Source organism: Naegleria gruberi (assembly GCF_000004985.1).
Source record: "Naegleria gruberi genomic scaffold NAEGRscaffold_29, whole genome shotgun sequence".
Lineage (NCBI taxonomy): Eukaryota > Heterolobosea > Eutetramitea > Acrasida > Naegleriidae > Naegleria > Naegleria gruberi.
Window position 1 is genome coordinate 450,299 of NW_003163298.1, and position 11,575 is coordinate 461,873.

The 11,575-nt window shown below is 28.2% G+C and overlaps 9 protein-coding genes across 9 annotated transcripts; 6 read left to right on the forward strand and 3 right to left on the reverse strand.

Annotated features, from left to right (window-relative positions):
- Window positions 1–118: 118 nt before the first annotated feature.
- On the forward strand, window positions 119–1,265 carry NAEGRDRAFT_34252 (uncharacterized protein; the record flags this gene model as incomplete). The annotated part of the gene is made up of 3 exons (XM_002676185.1): window positions 119–195; window positions 241–799; window positions 843–1,265. The coding sequence occupies 3 exons, from the start codon at window positions 119–121 to the stop codon at window positions 1,263–1,265; spliced, it is 1,059 nt and encodes a 352-aa protein (XP_002676231.1).
- A 293-nt stretch (window positions 1,266–1,558) lies between these two features.
- Window positions 1,559–2,932, forward strand: NAEGRDRAFT_60699 (hydroxymethyltransferase; the record flags this gene model as incomplete). The annotated part of the gene is made up of 1 exon (XM_002676186.1): window positions 1,559–2,932. One exon carries the CDS (start codon window positions 1,559–1,561, stop codon window positions 2,930–2,932), a length of 1,374 nt encoding a protein of 457 aa, XP_002676232.1.
- A 337-nt stretch (window positions 2,933–3,269) lies between these two features.
- NAEGRDRAFT_68642 (3-beta hydroxysteroid dehydrogenase/isomerase family protein) lies at window positions 3,270–4,418 on the forward strand (the record flags this gene model as incomplete). Its single annotated transcript, XM_002676187.1, has 1 exon — window positions 3,270–4,418. One exon carries the CDS (start codon window positions 3,270–3,272, stop codon window positions 4,416–4,418), a length of 1,149 nt encoding a protein of 382 aa, XP_002676233.1.
- A 171-nt stretch (window positions 4,419–4,589) lies between these two features.
- NAEGRDRAFT_80074 (uncharacterized protein) lies at window positions 4,590–5,154 on the reverse strand. The gene has a single exon (XM_002676272.1). It carries the CDS (start codon window positions 5,134–5,136, stop codon window positions 4,618–4,620), a length of 519 nt encoding a protein of 172 aa, XP_002676318.1. The 5' UTR covers window positions 5,137–5,154; the 3' UTR covers window positions 4,590–4,617.
- A 426-nt stretch (window positions 5,155–5,580) lies between these two features.
- NAEGRDRAFT_36978 (proteasome subunit) lies at window positions 5,581–6,899 on the reverse strand. The gene is made up of 2 exons (XM_002676273.1): window positions 6,320–6,899; window positions 5,581–6,278 (listed from the first exon to the last, which is right to left on the reverse strand). The coding sequence occupies exons 1-2, from the start codon at window positions 6,840–6,842 to the stop codon at window positions 5,617–5,619; spliced, it is 1,185 nt and encodes a 394-aa protein (XP_002676319.1). The 5' UTR covers window positions 6,843–6,899; the 3' UTR covers window positions 5,581–5,616.
- A 232-nt stretch (window positions 6,900–7,131) lies between these two features.
- NAEGRDRAFT_68645 (uncharacterized protein) lies at window positions 7,132–7,641 on the forward strand (the record flags this gene model as incomplete). Its single annotated transcript, XM_002676188.1, has 1 exon — window positions 7,132–7,641. One exon carries the CDS (start codon window positions 7,132–7,134, stop codon window positions 7,639–7,641), a length of 510 nt encoding a protein of 169 aa, XP_002676234.1.
- Window positions 7,642–8,156: 515 nt separating this feature from the next.
- On the forward strand, window positions 8,157–8,996 carry NAEGRDRAFT_68646 (uncharacterized protein; the record flags this gene model as incomplete). Its single annotated transcript, XM_002676189.1, has 1 exon — window positions 8,157–8,996. The coding sequence occupies one exon, from the start codon at window positions 8,157–8,159 to the stop codon at window positions 8,994–8,996; it is 840 nt and encodes a 279-aa protein (XP_002676235.1).
- A 1,174-nt stretch (window positions 8,997–10,170) lies between these two features.
- NAEGRDRAFT_68647 (uncharacterized protein) lies at window positions 10,171–11,052 on the forward strand (the record flags this gene model as incomplete). The annotated part of the gene is made up of 1 exon (XM_002676190.1): window positions 10,171–11,052. The coding sequence occupies one exon, from the start codon at window positions 10,171–10,173 to the stop codon at window positions 11,050–11,052; it is 882 nt and encodes a 293-aa protein (XP_002676236.1).
- A 94-nt stretch (window positions 11,053–11,146) lies between these two features.
- Window positions 11,147–11,521, reverse strand: NAEGRDRAFT_34248 (ras family small GTPase; the record flags this gene model as incomplete). Its single annotated transcript, XM_002676274.1, has 1 exon — window positions 11,147–11,521. A coding segment is annotated over one exon (375 nt), but the record flags the coding sequence as incomplete, so codon positions are not given.
- Between the last annotated feature and the right edge of the window lie 54 nt (window positions 11,522–11,575).

Sequence of the window (11,575 nt, forward strand, 5' to 3'; positions counted from 1 at the left end):
AAGTTTTCTCAAATTATTCTTCCCTTTCTTTTCATACATAAAGGCACTTACGGGTGAGATAATTTTAGAAACTGTAGATTTACCGCCATTTTAAACTACAATAACAACTTTAAAAAAAATGTCCAACACAAACAATAGCAATGGAACATTTTGGCAAGATAGAGAAATTAGATTTGACTCGAATATTGAGGCCGGGTAAGTAAAGTTGCCTTGATAATTATTTAATGATCATCCGATTAGTGATTTGAGTCTTAAAAAAGGTGAATTTGAAATTGATGTTTTGGATAATGTAGAAGATACCAAAGGTAATAATGGTGAGAAGGGAAAATGTATAGTAACAAACCTGAGAATGATTTGGATTTGCACCAGAAATCCTAAAATCAATCTTAGTATCGGATATAATACAATGGTTAATATCAAAATTCAATCATCAAACAGTCGTTTAAAGGGAACAAATCAATCCTTATATTTATTGACTAAATATCACGGATCAAGATTTGAATTCATCTTTTCTAACATGGTCAAGACAAATCCCAGACTTTTTTCAACAATTCAAGCAGTGTTTAAAGCCTATCAATCAAGTAAAATGTACAGAGAAATTAGATTAAGATCAGCAATTATTAAGAATAAGTGCTTGGATCTTCTTCCTAAAGAACAAATATATACTTCATTGAGTGGTGTTTGGAATCTTAGTGCGGATCAAGGTAACTTGGGAACCTTTATTGTGACAAATATTAGAATTGTATGGTTTGCAGACTTGGCAGAGAACTTTAACGTCTCAATTCCATATTTACAAATTGTAGGTTTTATGAAATTAGTGTTTTCTTACTAATATTATCAAGAAATCGGTTTCGTTTAGGGAATCCAAGTTTGGTAAAGCATTTGTGGTGGAAACTAATAGAACATCAGGAAGAGAATTTGTGTTGGGTTTTAGAGTTGATCCAATTGAAAAGTTTAATGATTTGTATAAGGAAGTTTCTTCACTTCATCAACTATTCTCAAGTAATCCAATACTGGGTGTGGAATATCAAGCTGAGGAAAAACAAGCAAGCCTTGAACAATTGATGGTTCCAAAAACTTCAGAAACAATGAAATATGTTGGTAATAAGGATACATCAGATCCATTAGCTCCTTATTATGTGGATTCTTCTGAACGAGTTGCTAACACATCCATCGGATTCAGCAATGAATTAGGATTGGCTTGTGAGGAATTGAAGGATGGAATGACAATTAAGAAACTCTGGCAATGCATTTATAAAGTTTAATTTCGAATTTATCAAAAATTCATCTACGATTATTCCAACGAATGAACCACACATTAATCTGGCTTACTTGCCTTACAGGTTGCGTACTAGAAATCGCGAAGGGACCACAATAGGTTTCCGATAAGCTGTGTGATGAAAATCTAGATTACTCGACCAATAGGCGAGAAGGAATGACGCTGCATTCTCTGTATTTTACAATGGTTTTCCACAATGGTTTTCGCCGATGATGAATAGATTAATTGTTATAATAACAAGTGCACGACCCCACCAAAAAAGCCTTTACTTTAAAAAAAATGTCTTCATCAACAACACCAAAGCTTATCGGAAATACACCACTCTCACAAGCCGATCCAGAATTGTTCGACCTCATTGAAAAGGAAAAAGAAAGACAATGGAAAGGATTGGAATTAATTGCTAGTGAAAATTTTACTAGTCAAGCTGTTATGGATTGTCTAGGAAGTTGTTTAACCAATAAATATAGTGAAGGACAAGTTGGTGCTCGTTACTATGGAGGTAATGAATATATTGATGAAATTGAAAAATTATGTAAAACTAGAGCACTTGAAGCCTTTTCATTAAACTCTGAAGACTGGAGTGTCAATGTCCAACCATATTCAGGATCACCTGCTAATTTTGCTGTTTATACAGGTCTTCTTCAACCTCATGATAGAATTATGGGACTTGATTTACCAAGTGGTGGACATTTAACTCATGGATATTATTCTGGAAAGAAGAAGATTTCTGCAACTTCAATTTATTTTGAAAGTTTACCATATACTGTTGATCAACAAGGTTTAATTGATTATGATGGTTTAGAAAAATCTGCACGTGTTTTTAGACCTAAACTTATTATATGTGGTGGTAGTGCATATCCACGTGATTGGGATTATGCTAGATTGAGAAAGATTGCAGATGAAATTGAAGCCTATTTAATGTGTGATATGGCTCACTATTCTGGTTTAGTTGCTACTGGTGAACATAATAGTCCATTCCAATATTGTGATGTTGTTACTTCAACTACTCACAAATCTTTGAGAGGTCCAAGAGCTGGTATTATCTTTGCCAAGAAGGCTTTAATGCCAAAGATTGACTTTGCTGTCTTCCCAGGTATTCAAGGTGGTCCACATAATCATCAAATTGCTGCTATTGCAACTCAATTGAAAGAAGTTAAAACTCCAGAATTTAAACAATATATTCAACAAGTTAAAGCTAATGCTAAGACTCTTGCTAAAGCACTCATTGAAAAGGGATATACACTTGCTACAGGTGGTACTGATAATCATTTAGTTTTATGGAATTTGAGACCACAAGGTATTACTGGTTCAAAGATGGAAAAATTATTTGATGCTGTTTCAATTACTTCAAATAAGAATTCTATTGCAGGTGATGCTAATGCATTGTCACCTTTTGGTGTTCGTTTAGGTACTCCTGCTTTAACTACAAGAGGTTTTAAGGAAGTAGATTTTGAAAAGGTTGCTGAATTCCTTCACCGTGGTGTTCAAATTGGTTTGAAATTACAAGAACAAGCTGTTTCAACTAAATTGGCTGATTTCTTGGCTCTATTTGAAAATAATGAAGAATTAACTCAATTGAAATCTGAAGTTGAATCATTTGCTAAGCAATTTGGTATTCCAGGATGGAATATTGAAACACAAAGATATCATTAAATTATTAAAAGTAGATTAGAATATTTTTATTGAAAAATACAGTTTCATACAAGTTACTTGTTTTTTTCGAATAATAACAAAGTTAAAATACCGTCTCTAAATATTTGCTGCAAGTGAGGAAATTGAACAATTCAAAGCTTGAGAATATACAGATGAGTTCATTGTAAAAAATTCAAATGTCCACTAAAAAATGTGCTGTTAACATCACGTGATGATCAATTATTGAATAATGTCCATAGAAACTATCCATCCTCATAACCATGAAAATGATATAAATATATCACTCATAATCCAATAACATAGTCAATTAAAAAACTATAGAAAAAACACTCAAAAGATGAAAGTCTGTGTCACTGGTGCAACTGGCTTTATTGCAAGTCATTTAATTTATCAACTCTTATTAAAAGGTCATCAAGTGAATGTAACAGTTAGAAATTATCAAAAGAGTTTTACAGAATTATTCACTTCATTATTAGATTATGATAAAAGATTTGGTTTTAATCAATTGAGTGCAGAACAATTAAAACACAATTTAATTGGTTTTCAAGCTGATTTAACAATAGAAGGTAGTTTTGATAAGGCAGTTGAAGGATGTCAAATTGTATTTCATCCAGCTTCACCTTATATTTGGACAGTTGAAGATCCACAACGTGATTTAGTTGATCCAGCAGTGAATGGAACACTCACTTTATTGAAGAGTTGTTTCAAGGAGAGAAGTAAACAATCTGATAATGATCCAAATAGATTGAGACGTATCATTATGACCTCTTCAATTGCTGCTCTATGTGATACTCCTAAAAAGGATAAAGTTTATGATGAAAGAGATTGGAATGATGAATCTGCACTCAATAAGAATCCATACTATTATTCTAAATTATGTGCTGAGAGAGAGGCATGGAAATTTATGAATGAAATTGAACTTAAATATGGAGCTGACTTTTTAGAATTTCTAACCATTCTACCAAGTGCAACTATTGGAAGACCAATATTTCCAAATCAAGTCAATCAATCTTATGATATGATTACCAAGTTGACTAATGGTGATTTTCCAGCTATTTTCATGATGACATTTGTTTTTGTTTCAGTTAAGGATATTGCACTAGCTCATATATTAGCAATGGAACATTCAGATTGTTTTTCTCCATCTAAAGGTGAAAGATTTATTGTCTGTGGTGATTGTACTTCAACAATGAAAGATACATGTGAAATATTGAAAGAACAATTCACAGATATTGGTAAATATCCATGGATTAAGAATATTCCATCACTTTCATTGGAAGGTTCAGTTGGTAATACATTGGCTAGATTTGCAGGTTTATTTCAACCTAAAGGTGTTAGACAATTACTTTCCAGTAATATTGGAAGAAAGACCATGTTAAGTAATCACAAGGTAAAACAAAGATTCAGTATGAAATTCATTGATAGAGTTGAACCTATTAGAGAGAGTGTTGAACATTTACTTTCTTTAAATTTAATTAAACAATAAATATTATTTATTAATTATCATTCACTATTATTCATTATGCATGTTATGAAATTAAAATAATAAATCATCAAATAATACTATTTCAATTTTTTTAAAATCAAAATTTACATCAAATAGTCTTCCGATAATTATCATCAAAAAGCCTTCATTCCAATATTAAATAAATCAAAATTACAAAAAGCTAATTCTTTTACTAAAATTAACACTTAATTTGCTTCAAACCATCAGCAAAGAAGTACAATTGAGTAGTTTCACCGTCATCGTTATACTTTTGGAAAACAACCATACCGTTATCAGTATCCATTGATTCACCCATGTAGAACTTATAGTTGGAGAAATCCTTACCAACTTGGTCCATCAAGAATTTCTTGAGTTCTTCATTGAAAGACTTCAAAGCATCTTCACCCTTGTTGGTTTGGATCTTCTTCTTCAAAGCAGTCAAGTATGGAGTGATGGTAGCAACACAATCCTTAATCTTAGCAATAGAAGTGAGTTCTTGCAATCTGAAGGTTTCGACAACTTGGTCAACATCAATAACGTTATCTGGCTTGTTGTCCATGGCATCGAAGGTCTTTCTGTCGTACAAAATGTCTTCATCGTCGTCCTTCTTCATCATCTTGGATGAGACGTTAATGATGAAACCACCAAATTCAGTCTTTTGTGGGAAAGAGTCTGAGAACAATTCGTCATCAGTGAATGCGTCAGTAAAAACGATCATTTTGTAGTCTAGATATTTTTTTCAAAAACAAAGACCAAAAATTATTACAACTTCAACAACCTTGTTTACGCGTTGCAACGGAAAGTAAAACAGCAACAGTGGAGATTTGCGTCATGACAACATAGCAGGAAGATACTTATTTGAGTGGTGAGTACCAGTTGCAATGTCGAATAGGATTTCTTCAAACACATTACAAAATTTGGTTGGTATGACCTCAGTTTATCGCTTTCAAATACTGTAAATTGTAAAGAATAGTTCTTTTAAGACAAACCAATACTTTATTGTCCTTACAGTACTCATGTGATTGAGGGATTGGCAAACTTGCAATAAATCCAATAATGTTGAGTTACCATGAAAGTCAATAAGATGATGTAAATGTCAACAGACAATGCTGGTTCCAATTGGAAAACTTCTCTAAATAATAAATTGTAAATGAATTTGAATACTATACAACAAATATATTTAATAATATTAGATTTTTTAAACCTTGCTATATTCAAGCTTGGTTTCTAACTTCTTCATGTCCATCATCTTTCTGACAGCCTTCATAAAATCTTCCTGTATGACATAGTCTCTCTTTCCTCTTAATGCAAACATACCAGCCTCAGTACAAACGTTACGAAGGTCAGCACCGTTAAATCCATCAGATAATTTTACAATAGCTTCATAATCAATTTCACCATGTTTGGTAATACTACGAGAGTGAATCTTCAAGATTGACAATCTACCTTGTTCATTTGGTAAAGAAATTTCAATCTTTCTATCAAGACGACCAGGTCTCATCAAAGCAGTATCCAAGACATCAGGTCTGTTAGTGGCCATGATAAATTTGACTTGACCAACATCATTAAAACCATCCAATTGATTCAAAAGTTCCATAAGAGTTCTTTGAATTTCACGATCAGCACTAGTACCTTCGGAAAATCTTTTACCACCAATGGCATCAATTTCATCCATGAAAATAATACAAGGTTGATGATCACGTGCATATCCAAACATTTCACGAATAATTCTAGCACTTTCTCCGATATATTTATCTACAATGGCACTGGCCACAACTTTCAAGAAGTTTGCATCAATATTACTGGCAATAGCTCTAGCCAAAAGTGTTTTACCTGTACCTGGTGGACCATAGAGCAAGACTAAAAAGAATAAATACATTTAAGTATTTCAAATAACTTACCTCCTTTAGGTGCCTTGATACCAACTCTGACGAAAATTTCAGGATTGATTAATGGAAGTTCAATAGCTTCTCTCAATTCTCTGATTTGTTCATTAAGACCACCGATTTCTGCAAATTCTGTTTTATCTATCTTAACATCTTTAGATTCAATCATATTAAATACAGAAGGATCAACTTCACGTGGTAAAATTCTCATAATCGTCAGTGTTGTCATATCGAGGGCAACTCTGGTGCCTGGCTTTAATTTAGTCTTTTCAATCTTTTTTCTAACTCCTGTAACATATCTAGGACCACTACTAGCTTTAATAATAAAACGTTCATCATCCAATTGTTTCAAGACTTCACCAACAATTTGTCCAACAGATTGAAGAGCCTTGAGATCATCTTCAGTCTTTTCATACCTCTTTTTTAAATCCTTTTGATTTTCTCTAATCTTTTTTACTTCGGCTTCTAATTGTCTGTGTTGAGCAAGTTTATCAGCGTATACATTGAAAGCCTTGTTCCTTCTTTCGTCGATCTCCATTTTGTACAAATTTTTCTGAAATAAATCGAAAGAGAGGTGTGATGGTTTTTCTTTGTTGTATTTTTTTGATGTAAGATAAAAATAACTTTACTTTCCATCAAAGCTAAGAATATACAAGCTGGCAATTTGAGAAAAGAAATTAATTGAGTGAAAGAGGAACTTTAACAGCCTTAATACAACTTGAAGCAATACATCCAATAAAAATCAATATATTATGTAATTATCATTTCAATTTTGATAGGAATGAAATAAAACAACAACAACAATATAATATTTGAATTTGAAAAAAATGTCTCAACAATTACACAGATATTCTCTTGCACTCTATAAAAGATTATTAAAAAAGTCACAGGAATTTCATGTGAGGAATGAACCAGGACCTAATAGAAGTTATCGTGTTAGTTATTTAATTCCTGGAAATAATTTTCATGAATATTTATCAGTAGAAATTAAAAAACATTTCAGACAAGCACAAAGGCTTTTTAAAGAACAAAAAAAGACTTCGGAATGGTTTGAACAACAATTTCAAGATGGATGTTTAATTTATAAAGGATTAGAAAGAGCAATGGAAGATGGATATAATCAAACTCATAATAAGAGAAAGGCTATTCGTTTAAGTCCTTTTATTCATATATTAAAGGCTGCTTCTGGTGAACATGGAAATCATCATTATCATCAAAAATTGAAGGAAATTTTCATATTAGCTACTTTAATGACTTATCAAAAGGCTTCCGAACCTATTACACAACAAGATTTACAAAAAAATAATACTACTATTGAAAAACAACATTCAAAATAATTATAGAATGAACAATACCATGAAGAAGAATTATTTGGAAATTTAAATGATTTTTTGAAAGTACATGATGATAATATATAGTATTAATTTAAAATTATAAAAGAGAAGAAGAATACATAATTATATCATCATATAATAGGAGGATGATTAAAAAAGAAATGAAAATATTTTTAATTGAAATAGTAATAATATAATAATAAATAATAATTATTTAATTGATATTTAATTTAATACTGTACTAAAAAAGAATGATAGAATTTAATTTTAATAACACTGCAAATGAACCATTCAATTTCTCCACATGTTTTAAAAAAGAATTAGGAGTTTTTACAACGGAACTCTCATTAAATCTCACACATCACATGCCAAAACAATTTGTGTCAACACTAAACCAACACAACAACCACATGTGTGTGCAATTAATTCATTAACCCAATAACAATTAATCTAATATATTAACAAATACTCTACTAATCCTCATCAATCATCATATAATTCCAAGTAAATTAAAAAATATGGGAAATAATAAATCACGTACAAGTACATCAATATTTGATGATGAAGAGAAGGAATTTATCTATAAATTACCACTCAATCATGATAAATATTATTACATTGCAATCTATAGAAAAATAGGAGAAGAAACAACATTTAAACAAGTTGTTGATTTTAAATTATTAGATTCAAATTCAACTAATTATCCATTTCATAGACAAATTGAAAATAGTGTACTACCCTATGTAGGTGATGATAGTAAAGAACGTTTAATGAGAAAACATTCAAAAGTTACTTTATCTTCTAATTCTAACACTACTGCTACTACTGCTACTGCTACCTCTACATCTAATACATCTACTACAACAACAACAACACTATCTTCACAATATATATCATCATCAACTTCATCTAATGGATCTTTATTATATTCCAATAATAATTTACTATTAGAAAGTAAAAGAATATATGATCCAATATATTCAACAATGGAAGAATATCATTTTCTACATCCTAATAATGATTCATCTACTATTAATATAGATGTTATTGTTATGAGAAGAAATGGTTTTGATGATTCAAATAATTCTAATAATTCTAATAATTCTAATAATTCATCAACAATTGCATTAATTGGAGCAGTTTGTGATATAGTTTCAAAAGAAGAAAGATCTTTATTCATGTTTAAAATTAGAGATATTTGTATAGATGTATTAAATCAATGTTATAATAATAGTAATACTGGTAATGTAATTGATAATTCAATAATTTCAATTTCTAAAGAAGATCAAGCTTTGAAAAATTTAACTGATTCAATTATTAAATTAACATCTTCAAATAAGAGTGGTCAAGATCAGTAATATTTACAATATTACATAGTATTATTTATGTAATATTGTAAATATATTAACTATTTCAATTGACTACTACTATTAACATGTAAAATATTCATATGAAATTGTAAATATGAAGAACAATAGAAAATGAACAATGCACTAATGAATACACAACCCAATTTTGTCTCAATTCAAACTAAATGCATTTTCAATACATGTAAACTCAACACACAAAACAATAAAAAGAGAGAAAATTAAAATGATTCGAGTCAACTCACTAAAAAAGATACTACTATTCATTGTAATGAATCCAATTTGAGTTTGTGACGGAGGAATTAAATATGTTGACTCTTCGAATATAATAAGAGTGACACAACACGAATCCACTCTAATTGGAGATTGAACGGAATAGAGAGGAACGAATCCTCCACCGAGCTGAGTGAGTTCTTTCCAGTTACATTGATTATCAATAAACAACTGTCAATTTATAATATCTTGAATGTGATTGAATCTCTTCAAGTTGGATTACTCGTTTGAAAAAAAAAGAAACAACATTCATCACCACATACTATATATTACATATCATCTGTTTACATTCAATATTTAAATAGTAATAATAGTAATAATATTACAATAGTAGTAATAGTCAACCTATAATAATATCATCTATATATCTAACAATAACATTTTATTCTATTCTATACATCTCTAACATCTACATTTAATATTATCTAATAATTTTAATCTAATAAATCTAAATCTAAATATGGGAAATAATACACATAAAGAAGATTTATTAAAAAATTGTCCACATTTTCAAAATGATTCCAATTATAGTAATGATTTAATAATTGAATTAAAAGATGAATCACCTGAATATAGATATGATTTTTATGATAGAAATAAACAATTACTTGAATTTCACATATTAAATCAACAAAAATCAATTTTATTAAAAAAAATTTATGATAAAAAAGAAATTTTTAAATTAATTTTTAAATATTTAAATATTAAAGATTTATTTAATTTATCATTTACTTGTAGATTATTATATATTTATTGGACAAGAGATGATGAAATTTGGAGAAATTTATTACCATTAAAATATAAAAAATTAATTTTAAATTTACAATTACCATATTCTATATATGGAATTAAAACATGGAAAGATTGTTGTAAAAATATTTATTGTAAAGAAATGTGGAAAAGATTACAATTAAAATATGATTTTATTAATGGTTCTATTTGTAATAATTCTATAAATGGATATAATTCAAGTGATGATGATGAAGATGATGAATTTTCAATTTTAGATGCAAATTCATCAAAGAAATGTCAATCAAAGAAATCTGACAAGTCATCTAATCAACAAATTCAGAATTCTATTGAAGAATTGAGAATTCATTTTATTTGTAATGAAAAAAAACAAGAACGTTATTTAAAAAGTTTATTAAAATATTGTAAAGAACCACAAGATAATAATTATAGATTATCTAAAAAATATTCAAATTATTTTGATAGACGTGTTGCTAGAATTAAAGAAAAGAATTTTAATTCTAATAATAATTCTAATAATACTTCCAATAATAGTAATAATAATAATAATTCTAATAATGGAAATAATGAATATGAAATTCAATGTCTTGTTGGAAGTTCAGAAAGACCAAATTGTTCATGTAAATTTATTTTAATTGATTTATCATGTGATCAATTAAATAATTTAAATAATTTAAATGAAAAAGAATTAATTAATAATTATTTAAAAAATGATTTAGATTGTGGTGAAACTATTAAAGAATATTTAAATACTATAAATGGAAGTAATGAAAATAATTTATCAATTGTTATTGTTGGATTAAGTTATGAAAGAAAGAATAAAATTAATCCAAATATGATAAAATTATGTAAAGCATTATCAAATGAATATTCACTTCCATATATAGAAATTGATATTGGAAAAAGAAATCAAAGAAGAAATTTACTTTATTTTTATTCTGTTTATTGTCATTCAAAGAAAATGACAAGTCATCAATTAACTTTTTTAAAAACTAATAATACAAATGATGAATGGCTATTATAAATATAGTATTCAATAAATTAAATAAAATTTAATAAAATTTAAATTAATATTTTTTTAATAATTTATTATAAATTAATATTTTTTAATAATATTTTTATTGTATTAAACATTGTTTTTTAATTTTTTTAGAATTTAAAATTAAACAACCATTGACAATAATTTCTTTACCATAATTCATTCCATATCCATTTTTAGCACAACATTCCCAATATGTAATACATCCTAATTGTTTTGCTAATTCTTCACCTTCTTCAGTTGAAATAAAATCTTTTTTATTTCCACTTAAAATAATATCTTCTCTTAAATCATATTTACATCCAATTAATATAATTGGTATATTTGGTAAATGAAATCTAATTTCAAATATCCATTTATAGAATAAATTATTAAATGATATTCTATCTACAAGTGAAAAACATAATAATATTAATTTACTATCTGGATAACTTAATGGTCTTAATCTATCATAACTATTTAAGAAAATATTTAATTAAAAATATTAATTTAAAAATATAAAAAATAT